At 47.2% G+C, this 20,918-nt stretch overlaps 1 protein-coding gene across 1 annotated transcript in view; it reads right to left on the bottom strand.

The window, feature by feature from the left end:
* The window catches only part of Igf2r (insulin like growth factor 2 receptor), a 114,845-nt gene that overhangs the window by 64,370 nt on the left and 29,557 nt on the right, over positions 1-20,918 (bottom strand). The window contains exons 3-10 of the mRNA XM_045158581.1: positions 20,407-20,531; positions 18,852-18,950; positions 13,994-14,126; positions 10,721-10,850; positions 8,444-8,549; positions 4,436-4,598; positions 4,107-4,272; positions 3,116-3,219 (exon numbers count right to left, since the gene is read on the bottom strand). Of these exons, the coding sequence (XP_045014516.1) occupies positions 3,116-3,219; positions 4,107-4,272; positions 4,436-4,598; positions 8,444-8,549; positions 10,721-10,850; positions 13,994-14,126; positions 18,852-18,950; positions 20,407-20,531 (1,026 nt within the window). The remainder of the gene's footprint in view (positions 1-3,115; positions 3,220-4,106; positions 4,273-4,435; positions 4,599-8,443; positions 8,550-10,720; positions 10,851-13,993; positions 14,127-18,851; positions 18,951-20,406; positions 20,532-20,918) is intronic.

Here is a 20,918-nt window from a genome sequence, read left to right on the forward strand (position 1 = left end):
AATAAAAAGTAAGGAGCAAAGGTCCTTCAGTAGCCACGTGGAACAGAGCCCCATGGCCACACTCTGCCCAACAACCCATAATATGCGAAAGGAAACAAACCTATAATGGACTGAGCCACCTGAATTTGTGGGTCACTTTCGGAAACAAACTGTAAGAAGTAGCATGGCCAAAAGAAGAAATGTGTGGCCTCTGAGGTGTGAAAATGCATGAACATTAGAGTCATATGCCAGAATGTCCTGTAGATCCAACAGCCACTTTACCCACCTGACATGATCAAAAGACTGGAGTAGTGACGGGCGTGGTGGCGCACACCTCTTTAACCCCAGCACTCAGCAGGCAGAGGTAGGAGGATCACCGTGAGTTCGAGGCCACCCTGAGACTATGTAGTGAATTCCAGGCCAGCCTGGGCCAAAGTGAGACCCTACCTCGAAAAACAAACAAACAAAATAAAGCTTGGAGCAGCAGAGTACTGAGGAGCAGGAAGGAAGGAGTCAGGAATACTTCACAGTCCAACTTCTCAGGCAAGGAGGCTCACAGCACCCACACCCGCACCCACACCGTGAAAGCAGCCTAGTGCAGCTCGAGTTTGCCGGTGTCAGGTACTATACAGGGTGACGCGGTGGTGAGGTCACAAAGCAATGTCCTTCTCAGAACCAGAGCTGGGTGAAATGATCCATTCATATGTTTATATGAAGAAAATTTGGCAAAAAACTAATGATTGTTAGAGAAACAGCTGCATAAAACGTCATCCTAATGTTCTTTCCACTTGCATATTTGAAAACTTTTGTAATAAAAATAAAATGAACTGGGTGTGGCGGTACACGCCTTTAATCCCAGCACTCAGGAGGCTGAGGTAGGAAGACTGCTGTGAGTTCAAGGCCAGCCTGGGCTACAGAGTAAGTTCCAGGTCAGCCTGAGCTAGAGTAAAATCCTGCTTCAAAATAATAATAATGGGGCTGGAGGGATGGCTTAGTGGTTAAGGTACTTGCCTGCAAAGCCAAAGCACCCAGGTTTGATTCCTCAGTACCCACATAAGCCACATGCACATGGTAACAAATGTGTCTAGAGTTCATTTGTAGCAGCTACAGGCCCTGGCATGCCCATTCTTTCTCAACCTGCTTCCCCCAACCCCCCCCCCTTTTTCTCAAATAAATAACTGAAATATTTTTTAAACCTACATCTGGAAAAACAAAAGGCTTTGCTCTTAGTTTCAAACTTCAAATCATCTGCTTCAGTTTTCCAAGCCCAAGTCTCAACCATCACTGTCTCAACCATCCAGGCATATTTATGACTCCTATGTCCTCCTCCTGTCCTCTGGTCTGTCATCTCTCTACCTTCCCAGCATCCCCAAGTGTGACCTGCAAGCTCTCTAATGTCTCAGTTCAAGTATCAGTAAAAGGCCTCAACAGCACAGGGCTGCAGGGGCTGGGGCAAGGCCAGGGGAGGTTCTGACAAGTGAGAAGAAGCAGGCTGCATTGCCCAAGGAATGGACACTAGATCAGAGAGACGGGACTCAGAGATGGTCTCCTAGGGGTGGGTTCAGAAGTGAGGCTGGAGAAGGGAGAGTTCCGGCCGTACTGAAGGGGAGGGTACATCAACAGCAGCTTTGCCACTGCTCTCAGCCTGAGGCAACCAGAGGTGAGCGGCAGCCCTGCCTGGACTTCTTGGAACACAAAGCTGTCTTAGATGGAGGCGGCACCCCTGCAGGAAAAGAGCTTTGCCTAGCTTTTCTATGCTCACATTCAGCTATGCCTGAGCAAGTAGCCACAGGCTTGCTAATGACTTCCCAGGCCCATGTCTTAGACGGTCTTGCGGCCACTCAGACAACTGGCTCACTGACCACCTCCTGCTGTACAAACAGCCCAACCTCACTCCCATTCTTCTGTGCTGCCTGAGCCTGAGCCATTCCAGAACAGGCCAGCTCTGACCTGGGGCCTCTCTGGGGCCTCTCTCTGTGGAAAGTACACTCTGCAGCAGCTCAGTTTAGGGCTTTACTTTGCACTCAGCCATCAAGCCCCTTCCTTATCTGTTTCTAATCTGTACCCTCCCCCAGGAAGGACCATCTGTCACCCTCAGGTCTGGCAGAGCTTAGTAAGTAAGTACAAAAATGTGTGCACTGTTGAGTGATAAGAAAGAGCCAGTAAAAGGCTCCACTGGAAGAGGTAGGGCCATAGCTCCAAGGGCCCTGGTATCTGGGCCTGTGGTCTCTAAGAACCTCCCCACTAGGCTATGCTGGACATCTTTTGCTTGTTCCTCAGCAAATTTATGGAAGCTTGACCGCAGTCACACCCGCTGCTCCCAGATCCCAGTGAATCATGCAGGAATGGCCCCATGACCAAACTGCCATAGAAACATACAAAACAAACACAAGGAAGGGCTAGGGGCCCTCGGGGGGCAGACAGCAGTGTATGCTTGGGCCAGTTGCACACAGATGAGGATGGAAACTGGGCTTAGCTCCAGAAAAAGCCTGGTGCGGAAACAGGTTAGCCTGAGGGATGCTAGGGCGCCAAGACGTCCTGGGGCATCCGTGCACAGGACAGCTCTCTGATGATGATGTAATCCCATCTCCTATCTGTGGGTGCTGTGTGTGTCTGAAGACTGAGATCAGCAAGCTAGTACCTTGGTGACTCAGGGACTCCTCTCAGTCACCCAGAAAAAGCAATGCCTGCAATTTGAATTTTCCCAGTGACATCCTGTCATCCCCCAAATTCAAACTGTATCATGGGACCATTAGTTTGCAAAGCTTCTTGTAACCCTAAAGAAGTGGCAGCTTCTAGAAGCTAGTTAGTGAAGCCACCTCTGCTGGGCATGCTCCGGTGAGATTGTGTGTGTGCATGCCAGAATTCAAGGCAGAATCTCTCCTAGCAAGCTTGGTGCTGGGCTGGTTCCCAAGACAAACACGGAGAGCAGAGGAAAATGGAAACAGGATGTATGGATCCTGTTGGGAGCAGGGAAGGACATTACTTTAATAAAGAAAAAAAAAAGCAGTCTGGGGCCTGGAGGTGGCTGGTCCAAAGGAGGCCACCTTAACCCCCTCTATTCAGCATTCCACTTCAGGACAAGATGCACACGAGGCCCAGTATCAACAACTGGGGAGGAGACCCGGGCACTCACCTGCGGTTTTATTGCACTCAAAATTTATCACGCTCATCCGCTGGAAGCCAGAACTGCACTCGTCACCTCCAAAGTATATCAAGGTGAGGTCTCCATCGGAGTACCTGGAGTTATGAACATGCATGAGATGTGTTTTATAGAACCCACTGCAGAAACCTGAAGTTCTAAAAGCTGCTTCATTAAACCTTTTTCATACTGTCCACAAATCACTACTGACATGAAACAGCTAGCTCTTGCGCCAGCTGGACAAGCGTCCTAAGGAAATGAGTTTCAAATGTTCAGGCCACTCAGCCTCCCTGCACAGTCCTAATGGACTAGAGGGAGGGGTGACGGCTCTGCTGTGAGTGTGAAGACTTCTCTTGCTCTACTTTTGGATTTTGTACAAAATAATGCCCAAGAGTCAGACAGCCTTGCTAACAAGTACCAAAAGCACTATCCTACCTAATGGACTCTAGGTAAGACTGCACTGCAGAAACACTGCATCTCCTTAGTGCTTTTGTATAGGTGACTACCAAAAGCCAAGGTCACAAGAATCACACTGAGTAAATTTGGTTAGGTGTTTAAACCTTATATGTTAATGAAATTTTAAATTCTCAAGCTGCTAGAAGAAAACAGTTAAAACTTATCAAAAACAAATCTAAAAATACAAAAGCCATATGAATTATAAACTAACTAAATTTCCAACAATATGATTCCTTACGAACAATAGATTTATAAAACTAATCGTTCTAACAGATGTGTGCTTATCATAAAGTCAGGAAAACCGTCCAACTGTTTGGGGACAAATGGCAACTTGCCTCAGTCAAACAGGAAGGTGTGCTGGCCTCCCTGACTTCCCGTACACAAGGGAGATGGAAGAGGAAGAGGAGCAGGGAGACAGTGATGGCCCACAGGCACACAACGCACAAACAGTCACGTGCACGACTTTACACACTGCAGGGGCTGGTTCTACACACAGCACACTCAACAATCAAGGGCAGGGTTTACACACCGCAGGGTCTGATTTTGATGTCTTCCTGCTATTTTGACTTGAGTGGAATTGGTCTTTTTCACTTGGCAAACCGTAGCCTCTTTGTCATTACAGATCTGGACCTCGTTGCCCCCACAGACATTCATGTAAAATATATATTCTCTTCCATCAGAAGTGTAATGAGACCCTACAGAAAGGATGAGTGAAAAGGGAGATCAGGAGACATACCATTCCTTTGGGCAAACCCAACCCTGGCTCTGAAGGCCTGGCATGGCACGGCCCCAGCCAGCTATTTGGCTCCCCTTTCCCAGCGAGCACAGCTGCAGCAAAGCAGAGGCACCCCCACGCACCTCCCTGCTGGGCCAGGGGACGGAGGTCAATGGCGATGTCATGTTGCTCACTGCTCAAGTTGCAGGTTCCACTCTCCAGGTAATCTCTGTGGCAGGCGTACTCAGTAATCCACTCAACCTCATAGCGGCAGTTGGACTTGGCAGTAAGCTTAGGAATGGTGCCCTGTTGGGAACAGTGTGAAAGCACAGACTCTTCAAATGCAGTTCAAATACCCATTCTTGGGCGACTGAAAAGCTCAAGGACGGGCTGTTGGGTTTTTCATTTTGCTGTTCTTGGTTTTTGAATCACATTTGCCCCACTTACTTTTACTTTTTCTAAGGCTTATATATGCTTTTACACACACACACACACCATTTCACTTGGAACAAAAGTACTTGCTTATAACCCTGAGGGGCATTCAAGCTTCATTCAGGCAGTAAGCCCATCCTCGTTTAACGTTACTGGAGAACTGTTACCACTTTGGCAAGCAGCATGAGATGCAGAGGGTGCACAGCCCACCTGAGCCCAGGGCTGGGGAACATCACCATGCATGTTCGTATCTAGGGAGATGCTCTATAACCTTTCCTAAAATTGGTCAGGAGTGTGAGCACCTCTCATCTGCCCAAGGCTGCTCTGGGCCATACATGAAGGTGTGCATCTGTAATCCCAGCACTCAGGAGGCCAAAGCTGGGGGACTGAGAGATTGACACCGCTCTAAACTGAGCTAGAGAGCAAGACCCTGTCTCTAAAAAAAAAAAAAAAAAAAAAAAAAAAAAATTCAAAAAACGAGTAAAAACCTGCTTCGGGATGAAGCCAGGACATCATCCAACTAAAACCCTGTACTCCTCCATCACGCTGCTTTCACAATCAAGGGCTCTGAGGCTCCTCTTTGGAATGAACTATGAAGAATGCTGACAGGCCAGCTCGTGGGAGCCTCTGTCATCTTCTAATCCTCCTTGAAGGAACTGCCTGACTAGTCTTAGGACCAGGAATAGCTGCGCTGTTTCCAGGCACAGTTAATTCCTTGTGTATTTGCTGAGCGCCTGCTCCAGGCCCCTCCCAGTCCCAAGGGCCAGTTTACCACAGGTCACACAACTAGCAGGCTGAAGCCCTCCTGGCTGACTCAAACTTGGTGCTTCTTCCAAGCCCGTGGCTCAGTGCAGTGCATTACAGAGAAACGCAGAGCTGCGTGCGTGCTACGTGAGAGTGCCGGACACACAGAGGACATGCTGCACGGTGCCGTTTACATGAAATGTGCTGGAGAAGCAAGGCCACGGACAGAAAGTTGTCTCAAAAAAAAAAAAAAAAAAAGTCTCATGGTGGTGTTGCAGGGTTGGGGAAAGAGGTGTAACTGCTATGAGCCTGAAGTTTCCTTGGGAATGTTGGAGACTTTCTAATTAGTTAGGATAAAGATTGAAAATTTAGCCAGGTGTGGTGGCTCATCTCTTTAATCCCAGCACTTGGGAGGCAGAGGCAGGAGGATCACTATGAGTTCAAGGCCACCCTGAGACTGCATAGTGAATTCCAGGTCAGCCTGAGCTAGAGTGGGACCCTACCTCAGGAAAAAAAAAAGGTTGTGGGCTGGAGAGATGGCTTAGCGGTTAAGCGCTTGCCTATGAAGCCTATGGACCCCAGTTCGAGGCTCGGTTCCCCAGGTCCCACGTTAGCCAGATGCACAAGGGGGTGCACGCGTCTAGAGTTCGTTTGCAGTAGCTGGAAGCCCTGGCGCACCCATTCTCTCTCTCTCCCTCTATAAATATATGTAATTACAATGATTGTAATGGGGAGGTAATATGATGGAGAATGGAATTTCAAATGGGAAAGTGTGGGGGTGGGGAGGGAGGGAATTACCATGGGATATATTTTATAATCATGGAAAATGTTAATAAAAATTAAAAAAAAATTTAAAAATAAAAGAAATACATAAAATGTAAAAAAAAAAAAAAAAAGAAGAAAGAAAGAAAGAAGTCTGGGAGCCTTGGCAGGGTCTTCACAACAGGAGGAAAAAGAAAACCAAAAAGCCTCTTTCTGTTGTAGAGGTAGCTGTACCTATGAGAGGCCCTTTAGCATCTTGGAAGACCCCTCATGTGAGAGCAGCCAAGACTGCTCAGTTGATATTGTATTTCCTGATTAAGACTTTTTGTCTCTTAGAACAAAGAAAGCCTGCATGCAAAAAAAAAAAAAAAAAAAAAAAAAGGTTGAAAATTCAAGTAAAAATCTTAGGACCAACTGAACTATACACAACAAAAAGGTGACTGTTATACTATTTAAACTCAAAGCTTTTTATTCAAAAAATATATATAATGAATGTTTATTAAATATGGGCTGCCAAAATATTCAACAAGCCAGCAAAAGTGATTAAATATTTCACTTCAAGTACTCTAAGTATCCAAGCACATTTAACACAAGCTCAAGTTCTGTTCAGTGAAAACTCTGGCTTGAAAGGGAGCCTCTAGCTCCTCAACCAGCCTCTTCTCCTGACACCAAGAAGTCCTGGACATGGCAGAGCTGGGAGGAAAAACCCAATTCTCTTCATCCGTATAGTGAAGAATGGTTCTTAGTAGATATGGAGTGAATAAAAAGGAAAACTCTAAAACCACAACTGCTCAGAACATCTTGCCAGGCTTAAAAGACTATCTCTGCAGACACAAATGGAAAGTACAAATAAATATTCCTCAATACACACACTCAGAACTGACGTCACAAGTCAGGTCTTGGTTAGGCTGATGGCACCAGAATGTGAGATACTGGAGGTCTGTCTGCAACGGCAGCTGAGCCTCCCCTTCTTTGTCCCCCACATACCAGACAGGCCAGTGGCTGGCCTGAAATCTGACCAAACTCCACATTTGTTCAGGGGAGGGGAGTGTGGTTCTGGGCAAGAGAATTCCGCCCCTCCTCCTTCATTCTGTTACACAAAGCCCTGACCTTTCCCCTTGAGAGGCCTCTTACCCGCCAACCCCAGGGTTCTGATTAGAAAGGGTATCGGCACACTGGCCTGCAAGGAGGACTCAAGGACAAGTGTGATTCAGCTGTTGTCCTCATGTTACAAGCACATAGACAGGGGGAAGAGCCCAGGGAGCCCTAGGACAGCAGCTTACAGTAGAGCAACAGCCTGGCACCCAAGGCCCTGGCTTCCAGCCCCAGCACTGCACATGTAAATAAATTAAATGAAAAATGAAAGTCACCACGAAACAATGCTATAGTGAGGGGTTGACAGGCAGAGCAGTGCAGGGAGCAAAATGGGAGCAGCAGTGAAACTAGAGACATCCCAGGTTTCAGATTAATTTTTCAACTACTTGCCCAAGTACAAATTAAAAAGAAAGAGAGAGATAAAGAGAGGGAGGGGGGAAGAATCACCCTGTAAATTGCCTAAAATCATTTTCTACCAAATAGACCCTGATAGATGTCCTTCCCAACCAGCCAGATCATGAGAAAAGAAAGTACTGCAGCCAGGCGTGGTAGAGCATACTTTTTTTTATTTGTTTGCTTTTGGTTTTTGGTTTTTGTTTTTCAAGGTAGAGTCTCACTCTGGTCCAGGCTGACCTGGCATTAACTATGTAGTTTCAAGGTGGCCTCGAACATACGGCAATCCTCCTATCTCTGCCTCCTGGGGGCTGGGATTGAAGGTGTGCGCCACCACGCCCAGCTAGCACATGCTTTTAATCACAGCACTTGGGAAGCAGAAGTAGGAGGAGGACTGCTTGTGAGTTTAAGGCCAGCCTGAGACTACCTAGTAAAATCCAGGCCAGACTGGGCTAGAGTGAGACCCTACCTGAAAAAAACAAAGAGAAAGAGAGGGAGAAACACTGGGCAAGTACATGCCTGTAACTCTAGCCCCAGGGAGGCTGGGGATGGCTTGGATTACCCACAAGAACCTGTCTCCACACCACTATGCACAGGGAAGAGCAAGCTGTCGCCCCCACTGAAAGTCCAAGGCCCAGCTGCCATGGACACGGACATGTGGTCAGCTGGGCAGTCCTGGCTGAAGGTCACAGCTCTAAAGAGTCACCTAGAGACTAGTCACTCACCTCTCTCCGCTCGGATGGACACACAAAGGTTATTGTCACTGCAGGGCTGTGACCATCACAAAAGTCTGGTTTTCCTGCCCCTTCTTTCACATAACTCAGGACAAGTCTGTAGGAACCACGTGGAGAGTATATATATTACATTCAAATTAACAAATTTCTCTTAGCATTCAGCACATTGGATGGGGAGGGGTTAACAGAAGCATAAACCATAGAAGTTAGAATATAAAACAATTTCATAAACTTCATTGTACTCTACTGTGAAAAGTTAAATAAAATGACTAATGTGCAAACTGAAAATACTAGAGAAAGCTGTTTGAGTTAAACAGTCTGTAGGTAATCTAACACTGACCAAACAAAGCTGAACGGGCTAAGTGTATTTTTGTCCATAAGGCCACAACCCCCCCCCTTTAAATAACACTGCATACGTGCAAGCCAAGGGCTTTTCCGTAAACCTGAAGCTAGCCCACAGTGACAACCCAGCAGCCACAGGCTATAGAGCTCTCCCCTTTTGCACCAAGCCTGGCCTGAGCCAGCCAGGGAACACTCAAGCTGGTCAGCAGGTTCCGGCCCCACTGTGGGATGTGCCCACGACTCCTGTGCCTGGTGACAGAAGTGCTGAAAATAGATGACCTGCAGCTTCTCCAGACAAGCTCACACTCTGCACAGTGCCCTATATTTCACTCAACCCTCGGCACCCTGCCCAGGGTCCTGAATCACCCACTGGCTACTCTGCACAGTGTCCCTCATGACTCCTATGGTGCAGCTCTGACCCACATGCTTCAGCAATGACTACTGGAGCACAGGGACTTTGAAAGAGGTAAATAAATGAAAATGAGGTCAGATGTGTGGGCCTTTATCCAACAGTTCTGGTGTCCTTCTGAGAGAGGATATGATAACACAGACCCAGAGGGAAGATTGGGTGAGGACACAAGAAATGGGCTTAATGTCAGCACTCAGGAAGCTGAGGCAGGATCATCATGAGTTGAAGACCAGCCTGAGCTACAGATTGAGTTCCAGGTCAGCCTGGATTATGTTGAGATCCTGCCTCAAAAGAGAGAAAAGGGGGCTAGAGGGATGGCTTAGAAGTTTAGGTGCTTGCCGGCAAAGCCAAAGGATCCAGGTTCGATTGCCCAGGACCCACATAAGCCAGATGCACAAGGTAATGCATGTGTATGGAGTTCGTTTGCAGTGGCTGGAGGCCCTGGAGCACCCATTCTCATTCCCATTCTCTCTCTCACACACACACACATAAATAAATAAAATGAAAGAGAGAGAGAGAAAGAGCTGGGCGGGGTGGTGCACACCTTTAATCCCAGCACTCAGGAGGCAGGGGTAGGAGGATCATCATGAGTTTGAGGCCACCCTAAGACTACATGGTGAATTCTAGGTCAGCCTGGGCTAAAGTAAAACCCTACCACAAAAAAAAAAAAAAAAAAAATATATATATATATATATATATATATATATATTAAAAGAGAAAAAGAGAGATGGCTTCAGGAGAAACCAAAGTAGCTCACTCAAGTCTTAGACTCTGGAAGGAGTAAGTCCTTGCTTAAGGGCCCTTACTTGAGGTGTGTCCTTATGGTGCTTTGAGCTAATGAATAGACATACACACAGAAAATTATCAACACTCTATGAACCAAGGTGTTGACCTCAGACAGGGAGAAATCAAACCCTTGGTCAATGTTCGGGATGTGGTAGGCACATGAGGATGTAGACAAACACCTCCCTACTGCCCCATCAAGGCTCACGGGCAGGTGGGAGCACGTGCAAGCAGCACCATCGATGTCAAGGGGCCTACCACAGCTGAGAGGACACTGCCTGTAGAAGGCCAGCAGCAACTTGCCTTCCTGTCTCTCATTCTCTAGAGCAAGAAAACTGTGGAGAAGGTAAATGAGGCATCCCGAAGTCAATGCCAGCGTGTGCTGTGCCCTGCAGGATAGATCAAGAAGCCGAGGCTACCTTGGGCTACATAGCAAGACTATTTCACGAAACCATACAGACAAGTAAAAAAAATGCAGAGAGCAGCCAGCCAGTGGGCCCAGCCCAGAGGACAGCAATGTACTTCTCTGAGGGAGCAGTCTATTTTGTCAGCACATATTATTAACTTTCAAAATAATGGGCTTCACTTTGACATTGTCATCATACACGCTCAGAAGACACTCTGGTCATGCTGACACCCCCACTACCCAACCCCCCCTTTCCCCATAGTCCCCCTAAAAGTCAGGTTCTTGCCGAGAATTGAAAGTGCCCTCACCACAGAGGCCAAAGACCAACCTGTCCTTGCTCACTAGTTTTAGCCCCTCCTTGGGCTGGCCAACGTCAAACGCCCGGTCCCCTTTCAGCAGGCAGGCAGCAGTGCCAGGGGGACAGGCACGCAGCTGCGGGCTTGAGTCTCGAAGGGAGTCTGTAAAACATCACAGGTGACTTAAAACACAGGAAGTGACAAGCAGTGGGCCTCAGTGAGTCCTAAAGTCCAGGATTTTTTTCAACAAGGACTGGCTTTTCAAAGACCTTACGTTACTGTTCTGAGACCTGCAGGAGCAGACCGCCTCTCCCCACCATGCCCCTGCCCCAGTGAGAGCACAGGAAGCCTAGCTTGGCCCTGGCACACAAGGGGCCCAGGGAAGAGGGTGGACAGGGACAGCTGCGTCACTTGTGGTTAAGGAACATTCTTGCCGTCTCCTCTGGTCCACTAACTTTGGCACTACCCCTTTAAGCTATAAAGAGACTGGAAAATGCAGGCATTCTCAATCTAAGTGGAAAGATTCCATCAGTGGAAAGAACCCACAGGCGGCTCTGGGCTCACATCCTAAATCAATCTCTGTCTTTCTCTCTATATATACATATGTGTATGTAAGTATTTCTTTTTCTTTCTTTCTCACACACACACACACACACAGAGACACAGAGAGAGAGAGAAATAGAGGAGGAAGGGGAGCACATAGCACCTGGAATAAATGCAAACCAAGGAAAACTAACAGAAAACATGTGCCCAGAACATGCCAGGCCTTAGGACAGTGGCGGGCCCGCTGAGACGAGCACAGTTACTCCTACAGGTGCTGTGGTGCTGGACCTTACGCACACGCACACGCAGGAGTTCACCTGCCGCTGCGCACCTTCTCCCGGCCCTCTGCTCCGGGAAGGGAAAACTGCTATGATTAAGGCCCTAAATCAGCACCAAGCCATAGACGGGCTCAAACATTTTCACCCATGAGTGAGGGACAACCACAGCTCCCTTGGAAGTTAGCAGCAGTCTCTCAGTCAAAGCAGGAGGAGCACCCGGCCTCCTGCCAGCTTTGCAGCCCTCCAAACCCAGCGGGGTCGGTCAGTCTGCTGGCAGGCGGCTTGCTTATGCACACAGTGCCTGCCACACGGAGCACTGCCTCATCTGACCTCAATGCCAGGCAATCCGCCTGGTTTCCAAAGGCAAAGGAAAGGCAGATGCCCAAGTCTACCAGACTTTGATAAACACCCGGGCAGAGTACCTAAACTGAGCATGGTGTGGCGGGGGAGGGGGGGGGCGGGAACGGGGGGGGGGGGACACTTTTATAAGAAAACATATAGCAAATTCAGACAATCCTAAAAGGATCATCAATCTGTAAGATTGTTAAAAGATCTTAAAAGCAGGTTCAGGAGACGGATGTTAAAACAATTCCTTTTTGTGAAGGAGGTTTTATAGGGGGCTGGGGCGGGGTGGGGGGGTGGACTTCAGTTTCCCAGAACAAAAGGAATTCCTTACTTTTAAAAGTTTTCAGGGGAGGGGGAAAGTTCCACACTGAGACCTGAGACCCAGCCTACGTGCAAAGAGCCACAGAAGTGCTGCATGGGGGAGGGGGTAAGGGAAGCACCAGACAGGACCCAAGGCTGTAACTCAAGTGGCCTTGAAGGTTTCTGGCCACAGGGGATTGGTCCAGAGTTCCCGCTCCTGCTGGGGCCCCAGGCTGGGGGCGGCTAGGCGAGAGAGAGCTGGGATTGGGGGACTTTGTCCAGACTGATGCTGCAGCAGGAAGGCCAGGCTACCAGTTGAGTGGCAGCTTCTAATCTCTTAAAGTGGCAGCACCCGTGTTCGAACAAAATCTAAATGTTTTTCCAAATCACGACAACATTTTATTTCAGAAGTAATAATCCATGAGACTTCAATTTGAGTTACTGACCTACTTTAGGATAAAGACTTCATAGATCTTTCTCCAAAATAATCAAGGCAATTTCCTTGGAAGGGAAGAACCAATGTAATTACCCAAGACCAAAAATCTAAAATCATCCCTGGTCACTATCAGAAGCCTCAGTGGGCATAATTATTATTTTTTTAACTGTTAGAAATAATACGCAAGGGTGCTGGGATGTGGCTTAGGTGCCTGCTTGCAAAATCTATCCACCTAGGCTCAATTCCCAAGCCACGGGGAAGGCAGACATAAACAGCAGTGCAAACAAAAGGCCTTCCACGCGTCTACATGTAACCCACTGATCCCCGCTGCTCTCAGTCTCGGCTCAAGAATCTGCTTTGACAGAGGGCAACAAATACGGGGAGACCCAAAACCCATCAGAATGACAGGAAAAGAAAGCCCAATGCCTAGCACAAGGTAAGTCACCTCTGTCACATCTGCCAGAGCCAATTACAGAGGAAGTGGGAGATTAAATCTGAATCCTGCTCTCAGTGCTAGCCTGAGACCCTCCTCCAGGAACATGGCAGTAGACCCAGAGGACACTCAAAAATCATCAGAGCATGGCCAGGTATGGTGGCACACACCTTTAATTGCGGCTGAGGTAGGAGAATCACTGTGAGCTCAAGGCCAGCCTGAACTAAAGTAAGTTCCAGGTCAGCGTGGACTAGAGTGAGACCCTACCTCAAAAAACAACAAAAAATCATCAAAGCAGAAAATCAGAGGCTGCCGAGAGCTTAACACTAAAGGAGAATAGTAACACATCCTCCAAGGCCCAGGGAATATTTCGGGAGAGGGAACAGAAAGCCTTTAAGAGCCACAGGGTGGGAAGGCCTATTATGAGGCAGCATTGTCCTCCTCACAGGAACTAACTGGTGAATTCATGACTGCCACTGAGGAGGACAGACCCAGTGGAATGAGGGGGAACAAAAGAGGATAACCCAATGGGAATATGACCAATTTGCAGTATGTTCATGTATCAAACATCCTAATAAAAATCATAAAACATAGCTGGGAGTGGTGGTGCACGCCTTTAATCCCAGCACTTGGTAGGCAGAGGTAGGAGGATGACTGTGAGTTCGAGGCCACCATGAGACTACATAGTGAATCCCAGATCAGCCTGGGCTATAGTGAGGCCTTACCTCAAAAAAAAAAAAAAAAGAAAGGAAAGAAAAAAGAAAGAAAGAAGAGGCTGCATGAAATGACAGATTGGAGAGAGCGCACATAATCAGAGCTTGTTGAATGAAGTACAGGATGAGCCGTGCCAGGACATCCCCAGGACAAAGGTTGCTTAGAGAACCTAAATGTGACATGGATGTTGAAGGCAAAGCTAGAAATGCCTCTTAAACAAGCCCTAGCCCCGCCCCCTTCCCAACAAGACACTCACCTATGTCTCTACACACGTTGATGAACAAGGAGGTGTCAGGCTCAGAGTCATCTACTAGGTAGCCACCACTCATCCTGATCAGCGGGCTTAAATCGTGCTTCTTTAACTCACCATCAAACACGTAGCATGGCACCTGGGGTGGGGGGGGAGGACAAAGAGACTTTCCTTCATCACACACCTTGGGACTCAGAGACCACGTGAGGCTGTGGTGGATGTCACCTCATACTGGTCTCTGTTCCTAAGTACTTATCAGGCTAAGTTGCCCCTTGAGAACAAAAGCAACATGGCCCAGGTGAATAAGGGTCTCATCCTCTGTTGATCTCCAATGTCTTTCTCAGCTTAAGGGCTGTGCTTCTGCAGTCACTTGCTTTCACATGCATCACCCCATTCTGTACCAGCTTCCTCCACTACTATCTCTGCAAATTATAGTAAACTCCTTTCAACGCCCCGACCCTTGGTCTCCTCTTCCTCACCTCCATTCTCTCCCTAATGCTGTTCAAAGTCATAACTGCCAGGTGATTTTGACTGCTTCCAGATCTAGTCATTTCTTAGCATACCCCTGGTATCAATACTCAGGAGGAAAAAAAAAAAAAAAAAAACTCATTTCCAAAATGTACTGGTAAATTTTACTGACCCCCAAAGAATATACTACAAATTCAAATTCTCTACCGTCATTTCAAAGTAGCTGATTTTACTACTGCTCATGGACAAAGCTTTACTTTTTAGACTGATACAAGTCACAGGTAGGTATAGGTATGGAAGTTAAGTGCCTTTCAAGCTATCAAACCTACAGGACAACTCGGACCCACTGGCCTTTCCTAAGCTGATGACAGAGATGTCACAGGTTGCTGGGGGGAACTATCAAACAGCTTGCCTCTCCACAGAGCATCACAGAGCCAATGAACTCCAGTCAGCCAGAACCTAGAAGTGGACTTGCCCACCCCTTCCTCAGAGAGTCCTCTAATAACTCCCTCAGTCTACAAAGGAAGAGGTTGGGGTGTATGAAGGGGTAGAGGCACCTGTGCTCTGAGAACACACACTAAGGGAACCCCACCCAAGGCACCTGCAGAAAGGCAGTGAAAAGAAAGTCACAACTGCTACAAAGTCTAATCTGGTTGCAGTAAAAGCCAAAAGTAGCTAGGTATAAATGGTCAATGCCTGTAATCCCAGCACTTGAGAGGCAGAATCAGGAGGGTTTCCAAGCTTGAGTACAGCCTGGACTAAATAGTGAGTTCCAGGCAAGTCTGGGATTTAGAGAGACTGTCTCAAAACCAAAAAGAAAAGCAACCCTAAGTGTCCCTGGTCCTATGAATCTCAAGTGTGTCAGACCACGGCAAGACCACACAAAAGCATTCACTCATGGAGGCAATAAGCTATTGGCTGGTAAGGATGGGAAACAAAAAGCAACTATCCAGCAGGCAGGAGGACAGCCTGTAATCGAATAGGGAACATGGTGGCATAGAACAAGAAGATGGGGGCAGGGCTCGAAAGATGGCTTAGCAGTTAAGGCACTTGCCTACAAAGCCGAAGGACTTAGGTTCAAATCCCCAGGACCCATGTAAGCCAGGTGCACAAGGTGAGTAAAGCATCTGGAGTTGCTTTGCAGGACTAGAAGCCCTGGCATGCTCATTCTTTCTCTCACCCTCTCCTCCTCCCCCTTTCATGGTGACTCATGCCTGTAATTCCAACACTTAGGAAGCTGATGCAGGAGGACTGCTCCAAGTTTGAGGCTAGCCTGGGCTACAGTATAAAGCTATGTCTCACATCCCCAGGCTCCAAAAGCAGTTTGGAGTGACCATGACATCTGATCATCAGATCATCCTAAACGTGACAGGGCAAAACAAAGAAATAATTGAGAACAGTAAGGTGTATAAGGACTACGCAGACATTAAACCAGTCATATCTTCCTAAGGCAGTCATCAACTACAGCCTGAAGATAGAGTCACACTCTACGATGAAGGGCGATGAAGGGCGAGTGCTGCTAGGACTTGCCAGGGTAACGGCACCGGCACCACACTCTTCAGCTCCTTCCCCTCACTCATCTCTCCCCAAGGCAGGGAGAGGCTGGGCTAGTGAATACAGTTGCATCCACCATTTGGTCTGTGAGAGCAAGACCCATTCCAAATCTTAATGAAACTGTGACTGCCGAGCCAACAATAGGCTCTCAATAAACAAAAACTAGGGCCAGGCATGGAGGCACAAGCCTTTAATCCCAGCACTTGGGAGGCAGAGGTAGGAGGATCACCTTCAGTTCGAGGCTAGCCTGACACTACACAGTGAATTCCAGGTAAACCTGGGCTAGGTGAGACCCTACCTTGAAAAAAAAAAAAAAAAAAATCAAAACTCACCTAGCACTCAAGAGCTAGAGATGGAAAACTCAGGAAGAGTTCAAGGGCAGCCACAGCTATATGAGGCCCTATCTCAAAACAAGCAAAAATAATTTTATTTAAAAAAAAAAAATCAAAACCAACCAGGAGTGGTGGTGCACACCTTTAATTCCAGCACCTAAGAGGCAGTGGTAGGAAGATCACAGTGAGTTCCAGGCCACCCTGAGACTACATAGTGAATTCCAGGTCAGCTTGGGCTAGAGCGAGACCCTACCTCAAGGGGAAAAAGAAAACGAAAGCCAAGTCCTAACTGCCAACCACATCTCTGTAGACAATGAAAAAAACTAAAATGAATAACGTTTCTCACACATCTTTAGACCAGCTTCTAAGAGACATTAAACAGTAACATCTGAAAAAACTACAGACCACACCTCTCCACTAGCATCAAAACTGCTCAGAGCAGGATCAGCACGGTTCTGTCAATGGACACACGGAAAACAGCTTAGATTTTGTGAGTCACACGGGTCTCTGCCGCATGTTTCTACTTCTTTATAGTCCTGTAAAAATGTAAAATCCATTCTTAGCTCTGGGGCTGTTTAAGGAAGGGTCAGGAGCCGGATGGGGCCTGGGCTGGCTGCTGAGCTCTGGCCTGCAGGAAACAAGCTGCCTTGTGTTTATTCTGGAAAGGAACTCTTTCCTAGGTGGTAGAAAATACAATTGTCACTTCAGACACTCAAAACAGAAAACCCTAGCCAGGTGTGGTGTAGCCCAGGCCTGGGCTGGGATACACAACAAAACTGTCTTTATTTTAAAAAGGGGGGGGGGGAGGCTAGGCATGGTGGGGCAAGCTTTTAATCCAAGCACTCAGGAAGCAGAGGTAGGAGTACCGCTGTAAGTTCAAGTCCACCCTGAAACTACATAGTGAGTTCCAGGTAAACCTGGGCTAGAGTGAGACCCTACCTTGAAAAAAAGGGGGGGGGGGATTGAGATGGGGAGGGGATATGATGGAGAATAGAATTTCAAAAGGGAAAGTGGGGGAGGGTATTACCATGGGATATTTTTTATAATCATAGAAAATTGTTAATGAAAATTGAGAAGGAAAAAAAGGGGGGTGCTGGAGAGATGACTTACTGGTTAAGGCACTTGCCTGCAAAGCCAAAGGTCCCTGGTTCGACTCCCCAGAACCCATGTAAGCCAGATACCCAGGGTGGTGCATGCGTCCAGAGTTCGTCTGCACCAGCTAGAGGCCCTGGCACACCCATTCTCTATCTGCCTCTCTCTCAAATAAATAAAGAAAAAGAAAAACATTTTTAAAAGCGGGGAGGGAGGCGCCAGGCATGGTGGTGCGTGCCTTTAATCCCAGCACTCGGGAAGCAGAGGTAGGAGGATCACCATGAGTTCAAGGCCAGCTGAGACTACAGAGTGAATTCCAGATCAGCCTGGGCTGAAGCAAGACCCTACCTGGAAAAGACAAAAAAAAAAAAAAAAGTATCACCCTCAGTTTGACAATCAAACGGGAGCTCTGTCGAGTGGAGAGGGTCTGAGGAATATGGGAAAGCAGAGTCCAGCAGCTGGAAACACTAGGGGAGCTGCTCCACTGCACGTCCTGAAGCCCCTGCCAGGCTGGAGTGGGCTCTAGCATGGGAGCATGGCCGAGTGGAGTGTTTCACACCTGTCCTCCCAGCACTCACGCGTGAGGTACAGGCAGGAAGATCAGGAATCCAAGGTTACCCTCAAACTGGGCTCCATGAGTCCCCAACAATGAAGAGAGACAAATGGACACTCATCACAGTGGAGTGTGTATGCATGTAGGAGCGAGAGCAGAGGAGAGTGACGTGGTCAGGCCAGTGAGGGCTACGAGAGGTGGAGCAGGCCACCAGACTAAGCCACCAGCAGCTACTCCAGGAATTTGCAGATGCCTTACTGTCTTAAAGGTAAGGACCATTCCAAGGAACTGAAATAATTAAATTTGAGAGTCTCTCTTTGCAAATACAACCTGATATCCAAAAACAATTTTTACCCCCCTAATAATGGAATTAGTAATTTGAACATTTTAATAATTTTATTGGTTTTATTTGATATGTGTTTCGATAATACTGACTATGAACCTCTTATCCGAAATGTACTGCTCCTGAACACCCCTTCATCTCTCCAACTAGTACCCTTCCAACTTTCATGTCTTTATTTATTTTTTTTACTTTATTTGGGGGGGGTTCTCGAGATAGGGTCTCGTTCTAGCTCAGGCTGACATGGAATTTCCTATGTAGTATGTGGCTGGGCTTGAGCTCACAGTGGTCCTCCTACCTCTGCCTCCCAAGTGCTGGGGTTAAAGACATGCACCACTACGCCTGGCTATTTCTTTTTCAAGTTAAGTTGTTCACCTGAGGGTAGGTAGGGGTGACATGTGCTGGAATGTGGACAACCTGCCATTGCCTAGACCACTAACTGATGATTCCTCATCCCCACTGCTTCAAATCTTAAGTGTGTCTGGAGTGATTTCATCATCATACCATCTTAAATTCCCTTGTTACCTCTTTATTAGCTTTAAATATATCCTTTTTGCAGGCTGAGGTGGTCCTCCATTCGAAGTAATGCACACAGTCCGTGGCAGTGACAAATTCAGGAGATCCCTGTTTTGAAAAATGCAATGTTAGCATGCCACATGCAGTTCAAGTCCATGTTTAAGCTTAGAAGACAGTGAAGGCTAAAAGAGCAAGAGAGGGCTGCGGCTGCTGAGAGTTCAACAAGGTCACCCAGATGTCCCAAACTGTGAAGTTCAGAGACAACAGCTTCCTGAAATCTTTCTGTTGGACTGTTCTGCTGCCCTAACCACACAAGCACAGCAAATTCACGGGAAGCTGTCTTCAGTCTTTCTCAAACTCCAAATGTTCTCTGAACCAAATGCCAACAAAATCAAAGCCAGCAAGCGTAAGCTCATGCATCCTGTGAGGGGGCCCCTAAGGGGCCCATGTGCAACTAACTCTCGGGGCAGCACCTTCTGGAGTCCTTTGGGGTGACCACAGCACAGCAGGAATTAACCTCTACAGTCCCAAGCTCCCAGCCAAGGAGCTCCTCACCATCCTACTTCTTGTGAGGTAAACACGGAATACATTGGAAAACTTAGCTCAACAGCAGCTATTCTCTTCTGTGGTATAAACTCACATGTTTCAAGCTGCCACAAACAGACTTTTGAGATCTCAATGTGTACAACACAGCAAATGACAGGCTGGTCCAAAATTAACTATATTAGTTTTATTTTCAAAGGACTTCTAAGTAAGACATTATGGGCCTTTAACAAAGCATTCATAGCACCAAATCTGGAAATGATGTCTGAGTTTCTCTCACTGTGACTTTTCTAAACACCTAGGTTCTTCCTCTGATTTGAACACTATCATAGGGTCGTTTATCAGTGGCTTTTGTTGGACAATAGTTACTTACTCCAGGTCCCCTTCTAAAAACAAGTCTCATAAAATACACCCAGAGTAAGTCTACATATCATTCTTTTACACAATCCTGTCCCTGTGTCACACCTGGTAATAGCCAGAAGGCCTGGAAAGCCTGTCACCCACTGGTTTCCAATTTCATGTAAACAAGGAAGGAAAGATATTAAAAAACTGAACACATCGCCCCAAAGCCATCAAAAAGAAATCCTGATGGAAGGTATTTGAGTAAGAAGACATTACGTCTACAACATAAACATTACTCATGTTTGTGGGTCTCCCCCCACCCCACAGAGGTAGGAAGTAGGGTCTCATTTGAACCCAGACTAAACCAAAACTTACTATGTAGCTCCAGGCTGGCCTTTAACCCATGGCGATTCTCCTACCTCTGCCTCCCAAATGCTGGATTAAAAGTGTGTGCCACCATGCCTGGCCATTACCTGGAGTTTTAAGGCACTAATTACTCTCACCCATGAATCAAGTTTCTCTTGTAAGTTTAGGATTTGGTTCTCGATGGTGACTTGGGTGGGAATTTTGTTCATCTCTGTTTTAATGTCTGCCACTTATTCTTCCTGGGTGAGGAATAACAATGTCTCACAAGAACGTTCAAGGAGACGAGCACGTGAAGGGCCATGTGCACACTTACCAGGGTTTTCCCACACAGGAAGGCAATGCTGCTCTGTACTCTGTGCAGTGGACTTGAATGCTGACAGCTCCTCGTTGTGTTAAATTCCAGGAGGGATCTGCTTGAACTTCTCAAAGCAGAATCACCTATTTGGAGAGGATGAACAAAGACATACACAGCTAGCCCTTGAGAGCTGGAGGCAGGACCAGGTCAAGATTACCCTCCGATACATGGAAGTTCCAACTAGCATGAGCTACATAATAAGACCGTGTCTCACAAATAAGCAAAGCTGAGATAGTGGCTCAGTGGTTAAAGGCACTAGTTTGCAAAGCCTACTGGCCAGGTTCGACTCCCCAACACCCTAGTAAAGCCAGATGCACAAAATGATTTAGACATCTGGGGTTCCTTTGCATTGACAAGGGGCCCTGGTGCACAAATGCTCGCTCTCTGGCCTGGTTGTGTGTCCCAAATAAATAAATAAAAATTTAAAAATTAATATATATAACATCTCTCACCGATTCTTTTTAACTTTT

The sequence above is a fragment of the Jaculus jaculus genome, chromosome 9, assembly GCF_020740685.1.
Source record: "Jaculus jaculus isolate mJacJac1 chromosome 9, mJacJac1.mat.Y.cur, whole genome shotgun sequence".
NCBI lineage: Eukaryota > Metazoa > Chordata > Mammalia > Rodentia > Dipodidae > Jaculus > Jaculus jaculus.